Source organism: Strongylocentrotus purpuratus, unplaced genomic scaffold (assembly GCF_000002235.5).
Source record: "Strongylocentrotus purpuratus isolate Spur 01 unplaced genomic scaffold, Spur_5.0 spur5_scaffold_18, whole genome shotgun sequence".
Classification (NCBI taxonomy): Eukaryota; Metazoa; Echinodermata; class Echinoidea; order Camarodonta; family Strongylocentrotidae; genus Strongylocentrotus; species Strongylocentrotus purpuratus.
In genome coordinates, this window is record NW_022145603.1 from 16,710,255 (window position 1) to 16,735,917 (window position 25,663).

At 37.5% G+C, this 25,663-nt stretch overlaps 1 protein-coding gene across 2 annotated transcripts in view; it reads left to right on the forward strand.

Moving 5' to 3' along the window:
* Positions 1-470: 470 nt before the first annotated feature.
* Positions 471-25,663, forward strand: part of LOC752124 — a 32,603-nt gene continuing 7,410 nt past the window's right edge. The window contains exons 1-14 of one of the 2 annotated variants that reach the window (XM_030989298.1): positions 471-1,220; positions 5,323-5,595; positions 5,970-6,137; positions 15,164-15,419; positions 16,928-17,061; positions 17,735-17,796; positions 18,834-18,900; positions 19,355-19,470; positions 20,133-20,228; positions 21,291-21,392; positions 22,400-22,600; positions 23,365-23,478; positions 24,754-24,888; positions 25,203-25,409. In XM_030989298.1, the coding sequence (XP_030845158.1) occupies positions 842-1,220; positions 5,323-5,595; positions 5,970-6,137; positions 15,164-15,419; positions 16,928-17,061; positions 17,735-17,796; positions 18,834-18,900; positions 19,355-19,470; positions 20,133-20,228; positions 21,291-21,392; positions 22,400-22,600; positions 23,365-23,478; positions 24,754-24,888; positions 25,203-25,409 (2,310 nt within the window). In that variant the 5' untranslated portion in view covers positions 471-841. Of the gene's footprint in view, positions 1,221-5,322; positions 5,596-5,969; positions 6,138-10,727; positions 13,130-15,163; positions 15,420-16,927; positions 17,062-17,734; positions 17,797-18,833; positions 18,901-19,354; positions 19,471-20,132; positions 20,229-21,290; positions 21,393-22,399; positions 22,601-23,364; positions 23,479-24,753; positions 24,889-25,202; positions 25,410-25,663 lie in introns of those variants that run through there. The other variant, XM_001176471.4, reaches the window with a different exon arrangement.

Consider the following 25,663-nt stretch of genomic DNA (forward strand, 5'->3'; position numbering starts at 1 on the left):
CCCCCCTGGATCCGCGCCTGGTAATTACACAGATTGCACAAATGGTTGAACAGATTTGGGCCTAAAGATCCAGCAGAAAGAGAGGGAATAATGGGAAGAGAAGTGAGAGATTCGAAAGAGGAAATTTAGGGTTTAAAACTGAAAGGTAAGCAGAGGGGTAAAATAGAGAGAGACAGAGAGAGAGAGAGAGAAGGGAAGGATTTACTGTTACTACCTCACTGGCATTACTTTCAACTTGGAATTTGTAAACGCTTGAAGCTATAAGTATTACACCCATGGTATATAGCTCCAAATCTCTTCCATGTTTATGGTAACCCGCCAGAGGTATATAGGCCTACTAGATTTTTGACAAATTCTGTCTTGCACCTCTTTTGTAAATATATAAATCTCGGAAACTCGTGCAACATGACAGTGCCGGATAAATGAACCGGATATATAGAGCGCCATATTCCAGCGACAAAACTATTTAAAGATATATACCAACAGAGCGTCGAGTCACCTTTGACGGCCCAATATGCTATAAGCGGCCCTGTGCTTGTACATACGGATACGACTCTTTTAAACCTAGTACGCGTTGAATACAATTATGTATCAGCAAGCAAGTGTGAACTGTGTATTCGGTAAATAATTCAAGCATGACATTTCAACTTTATACAAAGCAAATTACACACGGATAGCAGGCGTGGATATTAGTGTAGATGCCCATACAAAACGTACACGTAAACCGGAACTCGCAGTCCATGCATCGCCTCTCGAATCGGCGCGGCTAGGCACGGGGAAGTCTGGAGGTGATTTACGGTACGACTTCAGGGACGGTCATACTGAATCTACGCGACTTGAAATGGCGAAAAAATCGAAAGGGGTGAAATCATATGCAGGCAGTGCCCCGTACGTGGAAGGCGATGTCTCTTCTCCGCCGCAGCTCTCAAAGACTTCTAGTAAAGCACACAAGAAGGAAAACACGAAAACATCTTTATTCGGACTTGGCAGCAAGGGGGTGAAATCTAAGGTGAAACAACGAGCGACTGGAAGAGATGCTAGTAACTCATGGGGTAACCCACTCTTCGTTTTGGATGATGTTAGGACATTGCGGACTGGCTCTCTGGATGACCGTGATTCTGGTCTCTTCGATGACGAGCCTAGGTTCAAAAGTGAGGGATATAGACCAAGACCTGTACTAAATGAAGAACCAAATAAATCTGAGAGAAAGAGTGAGGAAGGTAAGTTCTGCATGCGACGAATATACTTTGCGTTAATTTATATCAAGTTTGAAGGTCTAGATAGACCACAAACTTAACACCAGTTTCGAACGGCCGCATCAAACTATTAAGTATATGCCAGTCCTGGTTATGCATGTATAAAGGCCTTCGTCTTCGTCTAATAAGACACAACTGTGAACAAATTTATAAATTCACATCATTATAATAACACGAGATCAGAGTGACGAGACTTATTATCTCTGCCACACATATTCGTGAACCTTCACGTAAATACGCTATTATTATATAGAGCCTTAATTATATAGTAAAATGATTTTATCATTATTTTAGAAGATGTAGTAACCAATAACTATATCACCATGTATACACATATTTACATGTATGTAAAATTATTTAGATAGGGATATATATTTATGCATATATTTATGTGTGTATATAATACATTATTGTGTGCGCGCGCGTGTGTGTGTGTACTTGTATTAATATTTTACATAATTATAGCCCTACATGTATAGATAAGCGAGTGTGTGTACAAGGAGGGTGGACTGTTGAGTGTGGGTGCGTGTATAATTTTGCTATGATATGTTTATAGTCATAGCAAACATTAACACGCACCCACACTCACCACAGTCACCACCCACACTACCAATTATATAATTATATAGATACAAAAAAGCCTTTCAAAAATCTTAAAGACCGTCAATACTACTGGGCCAGAAGGGATTAGACCACACAGCTCTCAACTAACATAAGAAAAAGAGGATCATGGGGGACCAACAGGCACCGATTGGGGGAAGTTTTGTATATAGAGGGAGCAAGTAGCTACAAGTAGGACAGTGGGGCTTTAAATAATTTTCATCGATTCGGAGACGTACGTGTCTTTTAAATGTTTTTTTCGTTAGTACCGTACTGTGCCTCTGTAGGCCTACCTATTGAGTCAGACGTGAATTTGAAAGTTATGATAACTAAATGCACATATTTGATGGAATAGATCCTGCATGTTGACCTCTTTCCGACCCCGATTTCCGGGTGGCGCTTCGTTCGAGATATCCATTTTTCCTCTCCGGATTTCGATATACACTTCAAAACAAACTATAGCTGGAATCAGGATTTTTGAAAGAGGAAAGTTATGACTGGAATGTAAACTTTAATGGATCATTATACCTCGAGGAAATCGTATCATTTTATTCCATGCCATTTCCAGTGGCGGATCCAGGGGGCCGGCCCCCACCCCCGGCAAAAAAAGGAAGGAAAAAGGGGGGAAAAAGAAGGGAAAAAAGGAACTAAAAGGGAAAAGGTATCAAAATATGCTCATCTGACCGTAATTAAATGCCTAAAACCCCTTGACTTCCGGTGGCTCTGGACCACCTAGGGCCCTAAGGCGGACGGCTAGATGCTTTTCTGACGGTAACTTAATGCTTAAAACCCCTGAGCTTCTGGGGTCTCGGTCCCCTAGACCACACGCCAATTAGTATCCTGCCAGTGTCACAAATAAGGTATCTAAATATGTTCATCTGACGTAATTAAATGCCTAAAGCACTGAGCTTCCGGGGCTCTGCCCCCCCCCCCAACCCAACCCAACCAATGGTCCTAAGGCGGGCCCCTGGATGCTAATCTGACCGTAATCTTTTGCCTAACACCCCTGAGCCTTTTCAAAACAAATTTGAGCCGAAACTGGCCCCCCCCCCCCCCCTTGAGAAAAAAAAATCATGTAAAATCACGTGCTTTTGACCTTTTTTTGGGGTTGGGCCCCCCTGGCGCTCAAGGGGGGAGGGGGTGCAAATTGAATTTTTTTTGAGGATCAAAAAAAAAAAAAGTGCTCACTACCCCCCCCCCCCCACCCCCCCCCACCCCCCCCCCCCCCCCCCCCCCCCCCCCCACTGAGCGAATTTTTGGCCGGCGCGTTTTTCAAATTTTCGGGAGCAAAAAAAAAAAAATAAATAAATAAATAAATTGTGCTCTACTCCCCCCCCCCCCCCCCCACTGATTCGTTTGGATTATTGAGTAATTGATAAAGACTTTACTCAAGATAAAGAAAAAAACCTTATTGTTAAATATGCAATTCTCTTCGTAGCTCAGTAATGGTAATACATGCATGTACTCCAGTGACCGCCCCCTTTTTTGTTTTAGTATGTTTGCAATGAGATATGATTATTTTGGAGATTAAACCTGACAAGCAAAATTGCTTTTGTTCCTCCCCTCTAAAATCGTACTGGTTTATCATCTTTTTCTCCCCTCTGTTACATGTTATGTATGTATTCCTTTGTATTTTATAATTTACATTATATTTGTATATGTATGTTTTGTATTTTTAAACTGGAATGAGAAAAATAAATGAAATGAAATGAAATGAAAGCTATTTTTGATAGAGTCTGCTCCGTAAAGGACATCACTTTGCACACATGTATTTTTAAATATTTATTTATATACTGCGCGGTCATTGTTTAACAATGTTTAATCTGAGATGCACGGCCTTACGTGTTATTAGTGTCTGTGATATGGTGTATGTTGAAGCCCTAAAAAAGATTGCGCTTCAAAATGATCAAGAAGTGCCTCAAAAAAGTAAAAACCTTTGAGTGACCGGTTTTACCATACTAATTTCCCCAATGAAAACCGTAAGAAAAACGCCAAATTTGATTTCGGTTTCCAATCATTAATATTTCATAATCAAATAGGCGATCGGCTTATAAAAATCATGGGATTTCTGACTGACCTAAAGGTTTATAATTATCATTGCAGCATAAGCTAAATCCAGGATTTTGTTTTCAGAATCTGAGACAAAGTTACCCAATCCCTTTAAAATCATGAGCAGTCGCTGTTTCGGTGTTGTGTGAACCTGCGTCCTTGTTACTTGATACTTGATGAGGTAGTCCCTGAAGCAGCTTTTCCAAACTATACTGGGATAGGATGTGTTGTGACAGCAGGTGAAGGTGCATACAACAAAAGGGTGTCGGTGGTTAAAACTTCGAGGTTTAACTAACTCGCACCTCCCTGATTATAGTTTAAAACTACGATAAAACTGTTGATATGTTTATGAGATAGACCAGTCAAACCGGCAAAACCGACAATAGACCGAGATTAATTGAAATTAACCATTGAAAATATATCTTCGCTCCGAATGATGAAGATTTTATTGAACACTAGTCGATCGATCGTTAAAGGGATCCGGTAGCTTTCTCTTAGATCCTATAAAAAAATCCTTGATTTAGCTCATGCTGCAATGATAAACCTTTAGGTCAGTCAGGAACCTAAAGACTTTTACAAGCCGATCGCTGTCTGATTATCAAGATATTTATGATTGAAAATCGAAATCAGATCTTGCGTTTGCCAAACGGTTCTCATAACACAACAGTCTATTGAGAAAAACGAGTATGGTAAAACCGGTCACTCGAAAGGTTTTTACTTTTTTGAGGCACTTCTTGATCACTTTGAAGCGCAATTTGTTTAGGGCTTCAAGATAACACCATATCACACGATCCCTTTAAGGAGTTTTATGAGTCAGTTAGGCGGTATGACTGAGTATAACTCTGAGCAGTCAGAAGTGAACTGAAAATATAGGTATTAAAATGAGGATAAATTTACGGTTTACCAATTGATACTTAGTCATACACATTTTCCCCATAATGTTAAACACTGTTTTTGGTTTTGGTTTTTGATGTTGTGAAATGGGGACTTATGATGATGATAGCCGATGTGTTAGTAATTGTCATATCATGCCTGTTTCAAAGAAACCAAGTCATACGCACTTATAAGAAACCAGGGGAGTGTTTCACAAAAACTAAGATCGACTTTAAGTTGGACTTAACTATGACAGGCCATTTCATGTTACTGGCTGCTCTCACCATTATGATCGTTAGATAATATTTTTTTTCTTCAATAATGAATTATCAAACAATGTCAATTCTGTAGTGTTGTGACCACAATTTGTACATCTCTTCATAGACCAATGCCAGTAAATGGTGAGAGCAACCAGTGGATGAACGGCCTGCCATAGTTAATTCCAAATAAAGTCGATCTTAGCCTTTATGAAACACCTGGCCAGGTCTTATAATTATAATGCACTCTTCCACGTTTCATCCTTTCGGCACTTGTCATATTCCAGCAATAACTCGTGGGGAAAAACGTCGATCAAGATCATCACGATATCCTTCTACAAAGCCTTCATGGGGACCTAAACCCAAATGGATCCCGTCGACCGGGTCGCAGTTAGATGATACACCACCACCTGCTGAATCTCCTCCACCACCCCCAACAACGTCACCCACACCAACACCACCACCCCCACCCCTACCAACCACCGCCACACACATTGATCAACCATCGAACGTACCTCCTGAGGCATTACTCGCAGAAATACGTAGTCATTCCTCGAAAGGTAAGCTTGTTCCTACCTCTATTATTGTTTGCTCGTTTTTAAAATTGAATAAAACCAAATTGAATTGTAAAGTTTAATTTTAAAAACGATTTACTCATAAACCACCCTCATAAAACACCCCCCCCCCCACACAAAAAGAAGAAGAAGAAGAAAAAAAGTAAATTGACTAAACGCACAAAGACAAATGGAGAGGAGATCGTAAAAGAAATCGCGGAGCTTGACAGTTTCTGTACGGATCTCCCAAAAATGTTTTTCACCAAAAAAAATCCTTTATCGGATTTGTATTTTAAACTGTCATTATTATTATTGATATTATTATTATTGTTAGTATTGTTATTATTATTAATTTTTATTATAAAAATACCTTTTCATAGGGTTGCCTGAACAAGTGAGCCCACATTGTTACAGGAATGTGGAGGTACCTTCGTCAGCAAATAAAGCTACAACCACTTTCGATGGAGGCATGTCAGAGTCAATATTTGCAGAAAGCCCTTATTTAGCTTCGTCCAATCTAGGATTCGCCGATGATATAAAATACGCAGGTAAGTTTATCTTTGTCTTAAATTTCTAAAACAGTTCAGGTTTATTTGATAGTAACCGGCAAGTCCCGAGTTCGAAACCGAGTCAATGCGCTCGTACACTTTTTAGTACCAGGTCCCTAGTTGTTTACTTACACTCATAAAAATGTTTTCTTAGCAGTCAGGTAAAACAATCATCGTCAAACAGAATACTGTAGTGGATACTTTGCTGTACTGTGGATCCCGTGTTTCAGGGTTTAGGTCCCGCTGTGGCACTAAAGTCCTTTGGCAAGATTTCATCTATATTTGCCACTTTATTATTATTACTATTATTCATTATCATTATTATCATCATCACCATCATCATCATCACCATCATCATCAGCATCATCATCATCATCATCACCATCACCACCATCACCATCACCATCATCATCATCATTTCTATTTTCAACATCTTCATTTCCATCATTATCTTAATATTCATCATCATCATCGTCATTGTTATTTGTTATTTGTTAATTATAACACATTTCTTGTAAAGCGCATAATCTTCATAATATAACATATTTACATGTATCATGTATATGCATTTCTAAATTACTTCGGATTTTATTACCCCAGATTTAGCTTCGGCAACCGTAGCGCTCAGTGCATTCTAGGAATAAATCGTACCAGGTAGTACCCGTTCACTATAGACTTGGGTCGAATGTGTCTCGCCAACGGAGGTAAATGTTGCGTCAGAGATGCAGTACCTAGTGGTTCATCGTTCGGAAACTTTTCCATTATACCACAACACCTTTATTTGATGTATATATATATGGATATATAAATACTTTCACAACGATGAGAATTTGACTAAAACCTTTAAAAAAAAATAAGACATGTTTAGGTTAGTGTGTCACTTTCTTTCTTGTATCTTTGCATTTCTTACGAAACTCACTCTGAAAGATAAGACTCACAAAAAACACTTTTCTTCGCACATAATGAACGATAATCATTTTCCTTCAAACCAAGTTCCAGTTTTTTTTTTCCTTTTTTTTTCGTTTTTCTTTTTAATTAGTTTGAGATACGTGTATGTATTATCCTACCACATTCATTTTACCTTCAATAATCAATCTGTCTCTTTTACAACAACACCCACAACGAAAAGTGAGTCACCCTTACTCAAATTGATGAGTCACTGGTTTGTCCGTACAGCGAAACACTTGAAGGATCATGTGAGTCACTATGACTCGATACAAATGAGTCTTATTTATCTAAGAGACTCATTTGTATCGAGTCATAGTGACTCACATGATCCTTCAAGTGTTTCGCTGTACGGACAAACCAGTGACTCATCAATTTGAGTAAGGGTGACTCACTTTTTGTTGTGGGTGCATCATGACATAGACCCCCCTACTCCCTAGGCCTATCACACACATACCATACCATGCCAGAGTCACTGTCCACATTTGCAATGGAAAATATATCCTAAAATATCACATTTTAGCGATGTAATCGGTGGTCCCGCTACCCGAATCTGAAAAATCTACTTTGTACGCACTAAATTAAGCCTTAACTTGAGATTTATTTGTCACCCATACTGTCACGAAACAATCTTGAATTAATTCGTTTTACATCAAATAACAAGGATCTAGGAGTTTCGTTGTATAAAACAATGATGCAAGATCATGCATGTTTTCATTCGACACGGCTTCGTGCGATACAGTAGAATCTATACACTATGAACATGACTGACAATGAGAGCGGACAAAATATACAGTTCCTCAGGTAGACAAAGGAACATCCCTTCACAGCTATTATGTAAAAAGGTGAATATGCATGTGACACCTGTTCTACACATTTTTACATAATAGCAGTGAAGGGATGTTCCTTTGTCTACCTGAGGAACTGTATATTTTGTCCGCTCTCATTGTCAGTCATGTTCATAGTGATAGTTAAGTTACACACAGCCTCATCAACTCGAGTGCGGATATCGTAAAATGAACGCATGCATCATTTGTATAATAAGCCCACGAATCCAGTCATAAAAAGCATCGTTTAAAACCATATGAATAATTATGCGTACCAATTTTTCACTAGCTGCAGTCAAAACTCTTCTGAATCCAAGATATAAGATGGCGACGCACAGTGGGCCAGGAAGGAACCAAAGTGCGCCAAAACTCATGTTTGGGGATTTATTTTTTATAAATCCAGAGGAAATGTTTGGATTTCCGGGGATTTTCGCTTACATTTTATTACCAACATTTTTTCTGATGTCTAAGCTTTAAGTTGATACCAGATTTGGCTGCCCGATTTTGCCCGTTAATATGTTAGATCCGTTTTCCTTGCAACATTGCCCCGAAAAATGTGTTTATTTTGGTCCGCGATGTCAGAACAAGTGTCACGCGCCCCCTCGCGCCGTCATTTATGACCACGAATCCTTCATGATTCAGCCGCGGACCCCCAAAACCCACATTTTTCGGGGCAATGTGGCAAGGGAAATCGACTCTAACATAACAACGGGCAAGATCGGGCAACCAAATTTGGTATCAACCTAAAGCTTAGACATCAGAGGAAATGGTGGTATTAAAATTTAGCGGTACACCGCGGAGATCTAAACATTTCTTCTGGATTTATAAAAAACATGGATAATTAGTCCATTTTTCAGTGAATTACCCTATAATATATCATGAAGATTGTATTTATATAAATTTTAACCCATTCATTCAACAAAATGAATAATCAGGAATATGTGAGAGCAATTTCATATCAATAACTTAAAAACTTCATGTTGAATTGAAAGATTTATAAAATAAGTCACTTTTGTACTAACACTGTGAATACGTAGGATTTTGCTGTTTGAAGTAGTAAGTTTATACCATTATTGTGCATACCGGAATTAAATATTTCACTGAGGTATTCCTCTATGTATTACCTTTCAACTGGGCAAGAAAAAAATTGGAAAAAAAAAATCACCCAAACTTACTTTTGGCGCACTTTGGTTCCTCCCTGGCCCACTGTGCGACGTCGCGTCGTCGATCGGGAATTCAAATATGGCTCGAGAATGCGCATTTTGGATGACGTAACGAAAGCATGCCCGCGCATGCATACAGCCTCACTTTCAAGTTGACTCACTTTTTTCTTCTAAAATGCTCTTATGTCGATCTTGACTCATTTTTTACGACCATGTGAGTCAGTCGAAGCATTTTGCAAATGCGTCAGCTCATGATTGACACACTGGTGAAATATAAATGAGTCAATAGAGACTCATTGGTTGTTACTAATGAGTCAATTTACACCTGACTCACGAAAATTATGCTTAAATGTGTCAAATGACTCACTTTTTGTTGTGGGTGAACCGGCATAGTGAACATGATTCCAACCGACTCTCAATCGAAAGGTTTAGGGTTCGAATCCCATCCCGGTACAAACGTCTTTTATAGTATCAATTAATAGGCTTTGTAGTATTCATATGGTATAGGGCTCATACCGGGAACCAGTTTTACGGGGTCCTAGTTCTAAATCCACATATATTACGAGATTTTCAAGGAACTACCCGGCCCCCTCCCTTTCTCTCTCTCTCTCTCTCTATATATATATATCTCTTCATCTCTTTCTCTCTCTCTCTCTCTCTGCATCTCTTACTCTCTCTCTTTCTCTCTCTCTCTCTTACAACTGGTTAAGCTAATCTCAAGACACAAATGGGAGTTTTCTGCTTAAAACTCTGGAATCTCTCTAAGACACTCAAACTCAAATAAATGTTTTACCCATAATCAGTCAACGGCATAACATGCTTAAATTCAAATAAGCTCAGTATAATGCATATACCGGTAACATGTCATCTTCATTCCCTGTAAAACAACAGTTTGACGGAAACAAACCATTATCAATACTTCCTTACTAGTCTTGCCTAAAGATACACTACATGTGCATGTATTTCTAAATATTTGTTTTGTTTGTCGCAATTGAACTCTTCTAAATTCCACATGTAGACTGACAAAGTTCCTGCTCTTTTAAAAGTCGGGTGACATCCATATATAGGTCGATTCCTGTTGATGTGTAGGACTGCATACAACCCATATTTTGTGATTCAAACATCTAAATATATTTTCTCAGACTTGCTAAGCTCCACCCTAAACAAATGCTACAGATCTCATTTATCTTGTGACATCATCTGTTAATCATTAGTGAGCTAAAAAGAGACAGTGGTATGTAAAACTTCCCCCAGCATTAATCCTTATTACCAAGTCCATGGGAGAGGACTTAGAGTGGTCGGTTCTCTTGTTGCTTGCATGCTTTCTTAGCTTTTAGGTAAAACAACCATACCATTAATGAGATAAATGACTGAGCTAGAAACACTTCTCAAACACATATAACCCCTTTTTCAAGATTTTGGGAGTCCCCATGCCCCCATGAGTCAAGCGATTAGGACGGTCAGTCTTTATTCACCAGACTCAGTCGATGCATTTTCATTCACATAGTCCGGGGAGGTAGGTTTGAACCTTTTACAAGTGAAAGAAACACGGCTAGAGACTACCAGTAATTGTGTTAAGAAAAAGTTACCGAAGGGAAATTGTTTGCGGCCGGAAGTAGACTTTGTAATACAAGGCAGCAGCATTTGGCTGCAGATCATCCAGGCTGTTTAGGCCATCACACTCCGGATATACTCATTATCGCGTTTATTTCCAGCTCGAAGATTACAACGAGAGTTTACCGAGCAGCTCAAACTGTACTCTGCAGTTGCTTTTCGTTTGCATACTATTTCAAGCTCATTGAGGGAAGAAACTTATCCAGCTCAGTAAAAACTTTCGATGGATAAGTCTCCATAGCAGGTCTTTTATCAGACGTTTTGCTGAAAGGTTGTGTTTCTTCCCGCAAGCTCAGAGCGCGAGAAGAGTCTTCTCGAAAATATATTGACGTATGGTCGTTATAGTTTGGACAGGAAGTGCACACGCTAGTCATCTAGGGCTGTCATTTTTACAACGATTGCCGTCTACAGTGTAACACGTCTATGTGTACAAAAGTGAAGGAGGACTATCCCCATGCTATTCTAAAGATCATGTTGATAAAGCGACTAGGAGGATTTTAATTCAGCTCGTCCGACAACTTTTCATGTTTGCTGATGAAACTTCACTGTGCGACTTCTATAGAATCATTTGCTTCAGGATTTAACTTGGATAGTCAACAAAAGACTTAAATTAAATAAATAGTATGAACCACTCCTTACTGTACGGATCGGGATTCTAAAGCAACTTGTCGTCATGTTTTGAATGATTTGACTGTCCCGTTGGACTGATTTTCGACAAACAACAAAGTCTGAAACGTTAAGACTCAAATAATGTTATTTTTTTTGGCCATAGGACTGGACATTTAGAGGAAAAGAAAGATACAGCACATTTGCAGATTTATTTGATAACGACGTTACCAGATTTTATTTTTGATTGATCACAAACGACCAGTGTATTTCCATTTTCATTGATAACAAATGATTGTATTACAATCAAAGGAGAACATAAGGGATAGGAGAATTGGAGACTAGTCATTTGCAGTTTGTCACTTCTGGTTTGATATGTAGAAAAGGAAGTACGTCGTCCTGAGCTGGCTAGCTAACGTCCTTCTTCAAAGGAATGCCCACAGTCTTGGAAGATGTGCCATGTTCTATCTGTGTGATATATATCCTTGTCACTAATAAGTGAATAGACCTTATACTAGTAGTGTGTGACATACCAGCAGGGAGTTACGAAACCAAGCCACCAACGTCTTGATCCATAGTTTTGTTGTAAATAGGAGAACACGAATGTAAGGACAATTTAAAGAAAATTGAAGAGGGTATTAACGCATCAGTTTTCAATACATTCTAATCTGGTGATCTTTACGAATTATTCTTGTCTCGATGAGGGTAAAAAAGGCACCCCGACCAAACGGGCCAGAAGCCACGCCTATCAACGCACCAAGCCTCAGTGCTCCTGAACAAGTGGAAACACCGGCGTGGAAAACTCTGTTACGAATGACAGAAGTCGAAAACATGGAGAAGGCAGGTTTGTCTCTGAGTAGCGATGTTTCACAGTCTGTATCCGGTCAGAGGATATCCCCGTCGTCGCACGTCAAGGGCGCTGCAAAGATGCCGGAGAAAAGTGATAATCCTGAACTCCAAGGTTCCGCTAGTGACGTTCCCGCTATTCCGACCAAACCACATTTGAATGCCACTCCAGAAGGGTTTCAAAGACGCGAGAGATCGGAGAGTCCAAGAGGGCCGCGAAGAGAGCACATTCCTGGGAAGAGTGAAGGGTCTTTGCCGGTAACCAATTTGATAAGGGATGAAAGCAAAAGGAGAAGTAGAGAGATGAAAACACTGAAATCATATCCCGAATCGAGTTCACCGGCTGTTCGGGAAAAATCTAGCACTCAACCTGAAGGTGAGGATGAATCAGACATAGGTCCCACTAGACTCCGAGGAAAGTCGGCTAAATCAGCTGGTCCCGGTAAAACGCTGGACGTGCCGAAGGCACTGGGAACGAAGGCAGCAGCGAAAGTATCCAGTGCACCAGCTGTTCGGAAAAAGACCAGCACCAAGGTTCCAGTTCAACCTAAAGGTGAGGACGAGCCCGACATGGGTCCCACCAGACTAAGAGGAAAGTACGCTAAATCAGCTTTCCTTGATGACAATTTGGACAATGTGGATGTTAGTTGGAGTAAGCCGATGTCGGAGACATCGGGTAAGACTGCGGCAACCAAAGTAAAACCAAAGCCTGTAGTAAACAAGAGTAGCACCAAGAAGAAAGCAAAGGTTGACGGTAGCAGGGACTTTATTATCCCGACGAAGGAAAGCGAAGCGTCATTCAAAAAGAAAGACCATGCACTGTGGAAAGAAAACGTAGCTCAGATCGGCCTCGATGTTTATGGAAACCTGTCAAAGAAAAGTGGAAAGAGTTCTTTTAAAGCTGGGCAAGGAAAAAGGGTGGAGAACGACGATGAAAAACCTTCAAAATTGCCATCAGTTGTACGGCAGCTCTCTACGACATTGGATTATGGTAAATAACTAACAAATTGTATACAATAATAATCCTAAGAATAACAATCATCATCATACTACAATGTAATAATAACGATGATGATAATCAGGGGCGGCGATCCCGGGGGACGAGCCCCCTCATTTTTTTTATTTATTTTTATTTTTTTTTTTGGGGGGGGGGTCGTCCCGTCCCCGGAAAATGTGAAAGTGCACACAGGTTCCGGTAAATATTGTAGAAAAGAGAAGTGTGAAAAGTGTATTGCTTGTTTTTATACTATAGTTTTGCTAAGGAGAGTAATTTTTTAATACAACAAACTTCCAAAAACCTGTGAGGGGGTAGTCACTTCAATCATCTTCAGCCCTCTCATCCGTTAATAAAATTCGAACGTGGTTTATTTCTAAAATTCGATACCAGAGATTTGGAAATGGTGCTGAATTATGGCATGGCTTTTCCCTGTGCTTCCGGGGGCTCTGCCCCCTAGGCCCCGCTGAGTGCCCTAAGGCGGGCCCCTGGATGCTCACCCGACCGTTTTTAAATGCCTAAAACTCTTGAGCTTCTTAGGGCTAGCCCTTTGACTCCCGCCGGGGCTTTGCTACTGGACCCCACGCCAATTTACGCTCCACTTGCTTCGCTCGCTTTGCTCTACCTGATCGTAAATACTTTAGCCCCCCCCCCCCCCCACTTACCCAGGCAAGCCGCATCAGCTCCAATGCTGTTCCTCGTGAAGGGCCTGCAATTATATAATGACCTCAGCAATTGCCAGGTACCCATTTACACCTGTCCGGAGATTGGCAAATGTGGATTAACATCTTGCAAACGGACGTTTTTCCAAGGCTGGGATTCGAACCCCAGTCCTTTATTGAAGTAAATGTACCGCTATACTACTACACCTCCATGGGTTGGGTTGAGGGTGGCCAATGTGGAGTAATGTCTTGCCAAAGGACGTAGTATACCAGGCTTGAATTTGATCCCTCAACCCTTTGATTGGAGAGTCAACGATGAATGTATCGCTGCACGTACTGCGAAATCTCCAAATAGGTTCATAAAAATTAAACCTACCACATCAAAAGAAAAATGTTGCCTTAAAATTCTACTGGTTACCCGAGTATAATGATATAGTATAAATATTAGAAAAAGACACTTTATTAAATTGCAGTAAAATGTTGCACTCGTTCTTTGTTTTCTAAGGATGTGAAATTGTGTAAGATGTAATTAAATAGAAACTTTTTTGTGTCTGACAAAGAATGTTTCACTCGGTGTTTCTTTCTTTTCACATTTTATTGGCAAGGCACGTTGAATTGTTTTCCGCATCCTGTAGCAACATCATTTGTAAGAACAGCAAAAAGTTTGAGGATATTTCAGCCTGTTCCTCGAGTATTACTAAATACATGTAATAGCTTTGTGAGTTTTTTTTTTTTTTCTTCTTCTTCTATTCATGAGGTCTATTTCTTATTCAGCAGCTGCTTTTGAATACCAACATTTGTTTTCTTCTTCAAAATACCAGGGGCCTTTCACGATTCAAATTCATCGCAATTTGATATCTATCGTAACTCTGTACTAATGAGAACGGATTGCATGTACGTAATAAAAGTGTGCGATTAATTTGTTAAGAGGACTTACGATCAATCTGGATCAGTCGTAACTCTTTACGAGAATACGCCCAGGTCATCCCCATGTCTATTTCTGGGAGAGGGGTGAGGGGGGTGGGCTTTGCTTGGAATTTGTAGTGGTGTATCTAAATAAAATACCTCAGTCACACCAACAAGACCGACCCCAGACCGAGAACAGTCCGGACAAAACAACAAAAATCACATTATCTCGAAGAGCCACAAATCGGTCAGTTTGGAGTCGCTCATGATGTTGAGTCGGTTTTTGCGGCAAATTGAAACAGCAAAAAAAAAAACGCGTCCTTTTTAATGTTTACCGTGTCGGTTGTTCTTGCTCTCCTCGCGTTTTTATACTTTAGAACCGGTTTCGCTTTCTGTGGCAGGCAAAATTCTTGTCTTTATTCTGACGTATTTGTTGTGTTTTTCTTGATCTTAATTATTAAAGATGATAGTGATAATAATGAGGGAAACGACGACCCACTCACATCTCTAAAACAAGACTCGGGGAGCAATCGGGATGATATTTCCTTCGGTGGTCTTTCGGCACCGCCTGAGATCCTGGCTAGGGGGCCGAGAGCACGCCGAGCGTATGCCGAAGCAGCTCAAGCTGGCACGAAGAAAGTATTCCGAACTCGCCTGATGCTTGTTGGACAAGAACGTGTTGGAAAGACAAGTCTAAAGAAAACTCTTACAGGACAAGGGTAAGTAAAATATTCTTTAACTCATTCTCTCTCTATCTCTGTAACTCATTCTCTCTCTATATCTCTTAATCGTTTCTTGTTTATTTGTCTCTGTATTATGTATTTCTCACATTCACTTGAGAAAAAAAAATAAAGACAACTTTATTACCAGTCATGTTGACTTAACATTTTCTGTTTGGATGCATGAAATCTTCGTCCAAAATAATAAAGGATGAGGTAGCAAGAGGTTTTTGATCTGGTTTATTATGTCTTATCGATAATGAAATAATTCCCATTGTGATTTCTTTTCCTTGTTTCAAATCACTTATATCTCTTATTTTCTCTTTTGTTGGAAATAGAATCATTTCAAATCAGTGAAAATGTACATGTATTGTGCACTTCGGTCGTTTTTGATCAATTTTGTGAATGTGCAAATTATGTCTACAATAATGTGATAGCTATGATTTGTATACCTTTCTGATCGTGCTGTGATGTCTATATATATATTCAATTTGTAATCTTTTATTCAAATGTTACATAACTTACATTTCATTTTCATGTTTGTATTTTGGAGGATATCAGTTTATATTTTATGGACGTCATAATTATTTCTGTGGTTTGCAGACAATACGGAAAAACTTATAAACAAAAGTAATAACTTGTCCCAAAGCTATTTGCAAGTATCTTTTTTTGTAAAGGCTATCATATCTTTAGAGCAAGATGCTTTGAAGGATAGAAGAAATATCGGACAAACGATTTGTGAAAGTTTGAACAAAATCCGATAAACTGAAAAAGTTATACATTTTTAAAATGTGTGTATATGCAATGTAAATAATATGAAGAAATTTCAATTGAGCAAATCGGCAATTTCACCGTGATGTAGTGTTCTAATATCCTTCCTCGATGTTCTAAAATAGAAAGCGACTGAAATATAATTTAGTAGTTTAGTAGACATGTTTCAGAACAATAAGCTGATTATTACCCACATGTATAAATAAGATGAAAATAACAATTAAAATGCAAGGTGCATGGAAATAAACAGTGGTAAAATAATGTCTAATAGGTATAATTGTTGCTGAATAGAGAAAAAATACATTATCTTAATTAAAAATATAAATGTGCAAATGATTATAAGAAGTATCAGGAAAATATGACACCTACTTGAAAAATATCAGAATAATACCGTGTTAGTACCAACAACCTCAGAAAATTGTCATTTATTTGAAAAGTCAGCTATGAACGAAAGGTCATCATACATGTTTTGAAAGAGTGTTTTTGGCACTCTATTTAACAATCTCTCCTGTTCATCCAAGCGTAAACACATACCACATACAAATGATACCAAATTATTTGGGATAAAACACTCTTTCATAAGATGTATAATAATTTACTGTTCATAGATGATTTTTTTAAAATTAGCAATTTTCATGGTGTAAATTATTTTGGACTCGCACTGAAATCATTATTTTTATCATTTATACTGTTATTATTATTATCATCATTGATATGGTTATTGTTATATGCTACAGATTTGATGAAAACGAGGCAATAACAGACGGTGTAGAAACAACAAACTCTTGTGAAATTAGCATCGAAGTTGCAAAGGCTGGCGGGAAAATGTGGTCAATTCACAAGAAAGGACATGAGAATGAAGATACTAAAGGTAAGTAGAACTTCAACAAATATGTTACTTGTCACGGCAAAGAAATATGAAGTTCTCCGCAATAGTATACCTCTAATTTTGACGTTTCTATTACTATTACTATTATTTTTTTCATGATTGTTGTTATTACTGTCTGAAACATTCCCGTACATAGCAAACACTAAGTTATAGATCTTGTAGTGGTAAGATAGATAAAAGAAGTGAACTTAATGGTCCTTATGATGTCTTAGCAATATCAATGTTTTTATCTTGCTCGATCTGTTAATGTCGAATTAGCAAATTTGTTAATAGACTGCAAAGTATTTTGAAACAACTTTCCCATTTCATGTACAGTCAGATTACACGAAGTCCATTTTCTTTCACAAGCTTCTTTTCCCTTCAGAGCTTTTATCATCGATATCATGTTGTTCGAAGTCACCCAAAACATATCCTTTTTCAGCTGTACGTTTTAAAGAAAACAACAATTTAGTCACGATGTGTATAAGAATAAATGAAGAAGTTGCATGAAATGACATCATATTTTTAGCTATCTGGTAATTTTCAGCTTGCTATAAAGGCAGTTTTCTTTAAATCATAAGATTTAAGTTCCTCTAGAGTCATATAATCTTAAATTACAATATATTATATGATAACAAAGTATAATATGTTACATTATGATTTACTTTCACAAAAGATGAATATAGTAAAGCTCTTGCGGATGAAATAGCAAAGAGGCTGATCGTGGCCCCACCACAGGTAATTATCATAACCATACAGTTATTTTTTTCTTCTAATATGAGTTAAACCATTGAGAGAGAATGAATTATGGCTGTCATACTTTGTTATTCCAAATAAAAATCTCTATAAAAGTAAATGTAGTAGTGAGTTATGATTATGATGGAGAAGTGAAATTCTGTCTGAAGAAGAAGAAAAAAGGTTTATGATGACTGTCCAAACAAATCAATGATGTCTCAAACGTTGTCAATGAATCTGATAACAATATACCTGTGTAGTAAGTGAAGAATGATAAATACATCTGCACTGACACTACAACGAACGGCAGTATACCAAAGTCACTGTTTACTTTGATTCATGATATTTAATTTTGATGCACAAGTCTAACATCCACAAAGTATGTAAATTTTTTTAGAAGTGCATTCTTATTATCATGTTGTTTTGAGCTTCAATTTCATCAGTGCAACGCAAGGTAACATCCAGGGTTTACATTTATCTTGGTACATGTATTAGCCATCATAATAATAATAATATAATAATCCAATGATAATAATAATATAATAATAACGTTTTATTTATCCAGGGTAGCCACTTCAGTTATGAAACTGCTCTTCCAGCGGGCCTGCATAACCATACTAACCCTTCTCCAATCTAATATACTGAGCGCCTAGCTAGAAGGCAGAAGGTCCCATTGTTATAAGTCTTTAGTATGACTCGGCCAGGGTTCGAACCCACGACCTCCCGTTCATGAGGCGGGCGCTCTAACCACTGAGCCACCATGCCCGGTTATCAAGCCATTCAAGTATTCATTCACGTTTCAAGTGACTCCAGCACATCCTGCATGTAGTATATGCTTGTTTGCATCTAGTATGTCAAGTACTTAGTCATGCAGTGATGCAATAAATTGCTCTAAACCAGTCTAGAATGACGGTGTAAACAAAAAAAGATTGGGATCATCTCATCAACCACTTAAAAAAAGTATTTCTAGTTGCTAATAGTGATGCGGTTAGTGCAAGCTGCACGATGACAATCTTGATACCGATTAATTTTGTCTACAGAATCAAGAAAGTTCAGAACCACTCAGCGATACTACTGATGGCAGAGGCCTAAATCCGGAAGAAGCAGGTTTGTGTCTTCTTTGAAATAAATCTTTAGTTTTTTTGTGTGTTTGTCTTCTTAACACAGATCAAATCTTGATTCGTCGGCCGTAATACATAAAGTATAAATGGAAGTTGATGACAATTTAGTAATTACTCCTTAAAACGCCCTTTTACATGTTTGTCATAACTCAGTGCACAATTTAAACTGTATTCAATTCTGACTTATTGAATGTCAGTTACATGAAATAATGGTAATAAGAGTCACATTTGTAGGCCAATAGCTGATACCATGAAAGTGCACATGCTCTATTCCCTGTGGACTATTTTTGGCCTTACGCCACTTTACAAGCGTACACATGCCAATCCAGCCAAATTAACAATTGCATCCTCCTTGGTACCCATTTTACACCTGGGTGGAGAGTGCCAAATGTAGAATGCATATATCCTTGAAATATAGATATGTTTCTTCTTTATTGCAGAAGATTTTGTCTTGGACACTGTGGAGGCTCCCAAGGCTAAAGAAGAGGATGACAATATGCCAAATCAAATAGCAAGCCTGGTGGAGAAGATGCTTAAGGAACAAGTTCGCTTAAAGGTACTGTTCATTTTGTGTACAACAGAAAACCCAAATTATGTATTCTTTAAATCTCCTTGATAATAGAAAATGTGAATGATTTGAATCAACATTATATGCCTTTTAAATTAACTTTTACAAAATATTTTCATATTTTCAAGTCCAACTTTAGAGTTAAGTTCAACTTAGGATCTTTGTGAAACATCCCCCAGCTGATCTCAATCTTGTTTTGTGTCACCATGTCGGGAATTGGATGAAAAATCTATGTTAGAACCTGAGGCACTTTAGAGTGAGAAAGATATATCAATTGAAAAATATAAAAGTTACCTTTTATGGAGCAGGTTTTCATGGAGATAAGAAGATTGTAAGGGAACAAAGAACTTTTTTCTGTAGACTTGCAGCTTCTTCAGAGTTCAGAGGCATGTTGGACTTCATACATTTTTGTTTGCTGCACTGGGGTGAACATATATATTCTTACCAGATGTTTTTGCTCGTACTCTGCTTAAAAATAATGCTACAGTATGTGTAATAGAACATTTCTTCATGATACAAGTACGGACAAAAATGTTTTGTGATTATCTTCAGGATCAGTACTGATGTTCCCATTATTTTTTTTGCGCATTTACAAGTTTGTTTTTGATAATTGCTCATGTAGATGTGTATTAATTTTCTTCAATCCTCAGGAGATAGGAACAGCCAGAACTGATAATGGTAGAGAAGGAGTCTCACTTAGTATATGGGACTTTGCTGGACACGACATCTACTACACAACCCATCAGGTAAAAGAGACTTATTTTCATTTAAAGAAATGTAGATTGCTTGCAAATTCTACCTCGTTGCCATGGTATTGTTAGATTCTGGTATTTGATAAATTGAATAAATATTATGTACTACAGTCTCCCATACGTCCGTCATGGCATTCATGTCTTAAACATTTAATATTTACCCTGTGATTTTTTTCTGATCAGTTTCAGTAAAGATTTCTCATTCTCAAAGAAACTCAAAACTGAGACTATTCCCCCACTGTCTCAATATAATGCTTCAGTTCAGGGTACTTTATGCACAGCTGTTGGCCTACAATTTGGTATTACCATCAGTTTTATACATGTGTATTAACGTGTGGTAAACATTAGTTTAGAATTGGTGACTTCTTGCTATCTAATAAAGTGCTGTACACTGCAACTTCTCTGGAAATATGTCTTAATTTTGTAATATTTTTTTGGTTTTTTAACAGAAGTTTCTTTTGACATGTCATTCTCATGGTGTTATCTAGGAATTGATAATATGTATGCAAGTGGTCAGTTTATCATTATGTATTGTAGCATAAATACTCACAAATTATAATGGCTATGAATGTGGACCCAAAGGGTCTTCATCAGTCAGTTATATCCAAAGAACTTCATACATTTTTGGAAATTAATACTTTGTCTTCGGTTTGAATACAGATATTTAAATTGAGAGACATTTTGCCCTTATACTGCTGTATTATACTCTCTATACAGTTAAAAACTAAATTATTCATACCCTTATCAACTTTTCTAATTTGTTTAGTATGTGAAAAAAAAAAAATTTCTTCAGATCTATGTTTCTTGAGAATGTGACATCTAAATCTAAATATATTCAAAAAAGGCTCAAATTCAACCAGTCCACTTATTCATGGGTTACCAAAACATGCCAAAACATCAAATTTACAAGCGGTATGAATGATTAAGTTGATAACCGTATATAAACAGTGCCTGAGGTCCCATATTATTATAAAAATAATAGAGCATATAGAAACAACATAGCATGGTAGTTAGTAAATACTTATGTATCATGTTTATTATTCCCTTTTCCTGCAGGTGTTTCTAACATGGCGAGCCATTTATGTGATTGTCTTTGATCTTAGTAGAAGTTTGGATTCTGTTGTTCCCCCTGAATCCAGAGACGAGTATTACGAAATGGTATGTCTTAATATCATTCTATACTACTTTGTAAAAAATAAATAATGCCTTACAGGGGATAGATAAATGTTAAATAGTGGTGTGTTTTCTTTGCCAAAAATTAGTTACTCGCCAAATTTTAATTTGTAAAGTTTTACATATTATCATTGTTCATTATTTGTGTATAATGTAATTTTAAAGTATAGATATTATGATAGCTCTTGTTCTTTTTGACTATTTTTAAATATAGATCAAACTACCTGTTTCCTTCAGGATTAATATATGTGTAAATTGTTGGTTCAATTAAATCAGTGATATATTAGCCTTTCTTTCTTCTTCTTTTAAGAGCATGGTGTGAGATTAAATAGATGAAATTTCTATCTCTTTGAAAGTGCATCTCTGCTCGAAAATACATGGAGGCCTACAAGGTCATCTGTGCCAATGGCTTCCACACTTGGGCATGTCATTAAGTGATCAAATTTTGAGAAAAAATTACCAATCATAATAGCTGGTAATAGTTTACTAATTAAAAATCAAGGAGTACTGCTATTTTTCTTGATGATTAATTTACCATCCCCCCTGTCATCTTCTCATACATCCCATTTCACTCCTATCCTTTAATAATTTCTATTTCTGTTAGTGTAGCAGAAAGTATTTTTCCACAATATTCCTTTTTTGTATACAGTGATTATGAAGTTTTATAAAGGATTACCAAGCTTCAAGCTTAGTTCATGTTGCAATCCTTCTTCATGATTTAGGGTGGTAATATTACAATGTAAGTAAATAATTGTGATAATGTATTAATTATATTAGTTGATTATCATACTGTAATCGGTTTGTTATTTTGAAAGACAATGAAGATAAATAAATCAATAAATCATTCAACAACAACAAAATTGAAAATTATGTTGGATGTGAGGAGTGGGATATGTATGTGTTACCCTGTTAGAATGATTACAAAGCATAGTGTTTCTGTGTGTTTTTAGCATCGCCTTATCATACATACTTTTTTTACAATTAAAACACAGGCTAAAGGAGGTGCCAAATCAGAACTGACATGTCTAGAGTTCATCAATTTCTGGTTGTGTTCCATCTTCGCCCATGCTGTGGCACCCTCTTCGGTCAGGAGTAAGAATACGTCTAAAACAGCCCAGAAATCTCCGCCAATATTCATTGTTGGAACTCATCGAGAAAGTGTGAAAGGAGATGCCAAAGAGAAAAAGAAAAAGGTAATGGTTTATGATATACATGACTTTGTATAGTGTTGATAGTGAAATAATAATTTTGTTAACCCCAGGAAGGTCCTTCAGCATTTGCTGTTCTTCCTGAAAGTCTGTAATTCTTGATATCGCCAATACCCCAAATGCTGAGATGTGCGCCTTTTGGATGTAGACTATATATAACTTTGCTACATTTAGATTTTTACTTTCTTGTGAATGGAAATTTCAAAGGAAAAGTTTACCTTGATATTATATTGGTTGTAGGACAGAAAAGTAAAGAAACAAATCAATGAAATGTTGAGTAATATATGATTAAAAAGTAGTAGATTTAAACAAATATTTAAAATATCTGAATACAATTTTCGGCCATTGTGCACCCTAGATGTAATTAGTACAAACATGTTTTTACACAGCCCATTCTTTCATCATAAGCTAGAAAACTAAAATCCATGAATTTTACTACCAAGCAAACGGGAGATAATTAAATCATAGAGTTGCCAATTTGTGCTTTACTAATTACAACTTCAACATAATAAATTTCTTATTTCTATACAGATTTTGTTCAATGCTTCACTGATATGTTCCTCTCTTTTCTTCCCTTGTATTAAAAACAGTGAGATATCATGGTAGAATTTAATTGCATTATGCTATCTCATATCAGCATTCTTTTTGTTTCCATATCATGATCTCAACTAAAGTGTGGTATGCATGCATGTTTAAAATTATGACTAATTTGTGTATTTTCTGTTCATTTCGCTCTTTCTGTCTTCTAGATTGACTCTGCCTTTGGGAAGATCCGGAAATCTATCAAGAAGAAGCCGTTTGAATGCCATGTAGTCCCCAAGTATTATGCCATTGAAAACAGCTTAGAGGACAAAGATGAAGAGGTACATAATCATCAACTATCACAATTTATAGTAACGCTGTGGCATAAGAGTATTAAGCAAATAATTACTGTTGGTGAAGGTGATGGGACAAACTATCACTTCCGAGGCGTTCGGGATGTAGCTATCTTTTTGAAACGGAGCTGAGGAAAGATAGCGTATACATTCAGATCACCAAGGAAGTGATAGTTTGCCATAGCCTGAAACCAATTTGATTATTTGCTGTATATTCCACATTGGCAACAATCATCAATTAACAGCTAGCAAACGGTGTACGATATGTACAGTGCATGCAGTATGGTGGTGTGACCATAGTTCGCCCATGTCCAAAGTTCGTGCACTAACCCTGAATGCTCTTAAAGAGGAGACCAATACGCAACGTATACAATTAAAGTGCGTTGCACTGTGTAGATATTACTACTATCTACCGAGTGCAATGCACTTTCACTGAAGATAGTAGTACTATCTACACAGTGTAACAAACTTTTCTTCTCCAACCAATGATCAACGAACTATCTTTCATCACATGATTTACTTTTGACCAATCGTAGCAAGATTCTTAGTATGTGGAATATAATACTAATTATATACCGCATACTAAGAATCTTGCAATCTGATTGGTCTAAACGAGGTCACATGATCAATGATAGATAAGTACTATCTCCCTGCGATAGGACTTTTGTACAGTATTTTTTTGCTGCTGTCCCACTTGCCCATTGAATAAGCATAGCAAAGTAGGTAACGCAAAATTGTCAATGTCAATGTCAATGTCAAATGAGCGCACATCGACTTCATTACATGAAGCTAGACTGTCTGCAAAATTAGTTGTTTTAATTATGTAAAATTCCATTTAAATAGACCTTATTGCCGATGTGGGATATAAAACAAATATTAACCTCCTTTACTCGGGCAATGGATACAAACTATTGCGGCTCGGGATGATAGTATCCCCAAGATCACCTCGGCGATGATAGTTTGTACCATTAACCCTGTAGTCGATTATTATCTATTATTATTATCTATCCCATCCAGTTAAATCCGGCCATTCCAAACGGTAAAGTGGCCTTTCCTTGCAGTTACAAAGAGCTACACAAATTGCTCCACATGTTTTGTTAATTTGTTTATTTTTTATTGCTGTTTGATGTTACCTTTGTTATTTTGTGATATTGGTTTTGTATTTTTATGTTTTTAATATGATGACAATATCACCCTAGAGCTGCAAGTCACGTTGTTGAGTTTTTAATTAATAACCCAACCAATACTAACTTTCCTTTGTAGCTGGTCGAGTTGAGGAGACATATTGAGAAAGTAGCGATGGAAGAGCCTTACATAGGAGAAGAGATTCCACTCAGATGGCTGTTATTTGAGGAAGCTCTAGCTGCAGATAAAATCAATTACATGTCATTAGATCAGGTAGGACTGTATCATATATTCTTGGCCATTTTCAAATAATTTGTGTTTATGAAATTTTGTGACAAATTGTCTATAAATGTAGTTCATATTGAACTTCAAGTTTTAAAATCTAGATTGGTTTTATTTCATTGTAATATTTTTGGGGGGATAATTTATAGGATGTATTGCCTTTGAAAATCTTGGCACAACATTCAGGCTACATGTTGCCTTTTGTAAAAGTATTGTTTTATCATTGTCTATATACTGTATATGCCCTGTGTAATTTAATCATATCATATGATGATTTTGAAGCCTTTTGATTTGTATTCTCCCAGATGAAGGAACTGACGCAGCCAGTTGGGATGGAATCTGAGCGTGAACTACTCACGATGCTGACCTTCTACCACGACCTGGGTTACGTAGTCTACTATGGAGGCATTGAAGACCAGCAGTCTCTCCTACGAGACATGGTGATCCTGAATCCTCAGTGGCTAATTGATGTCTTCAAGCAGGTCATTACCATTCTGGATCCCGCAGAGAGGGTGAGAATCCTCCTCCTCTATTACAACCTCATTCAAATATGCTGCGATAAGCTGTAGCACGTAAAGTTGTTGCATACAACATAGGTCCTATGCAGTCTCTCCTACAAGACATCATAGTAGATGTGACTGATTGATGTCTTCAAGCAGGTCATTACCATTCTGGGTCTCTCTGAGAGCCTTTGGGATATGCAAATGTCAGATATGGACTTTACCATATTGGGAAAAGAGAGGGCATACATAAAGCTTGTTCCTGA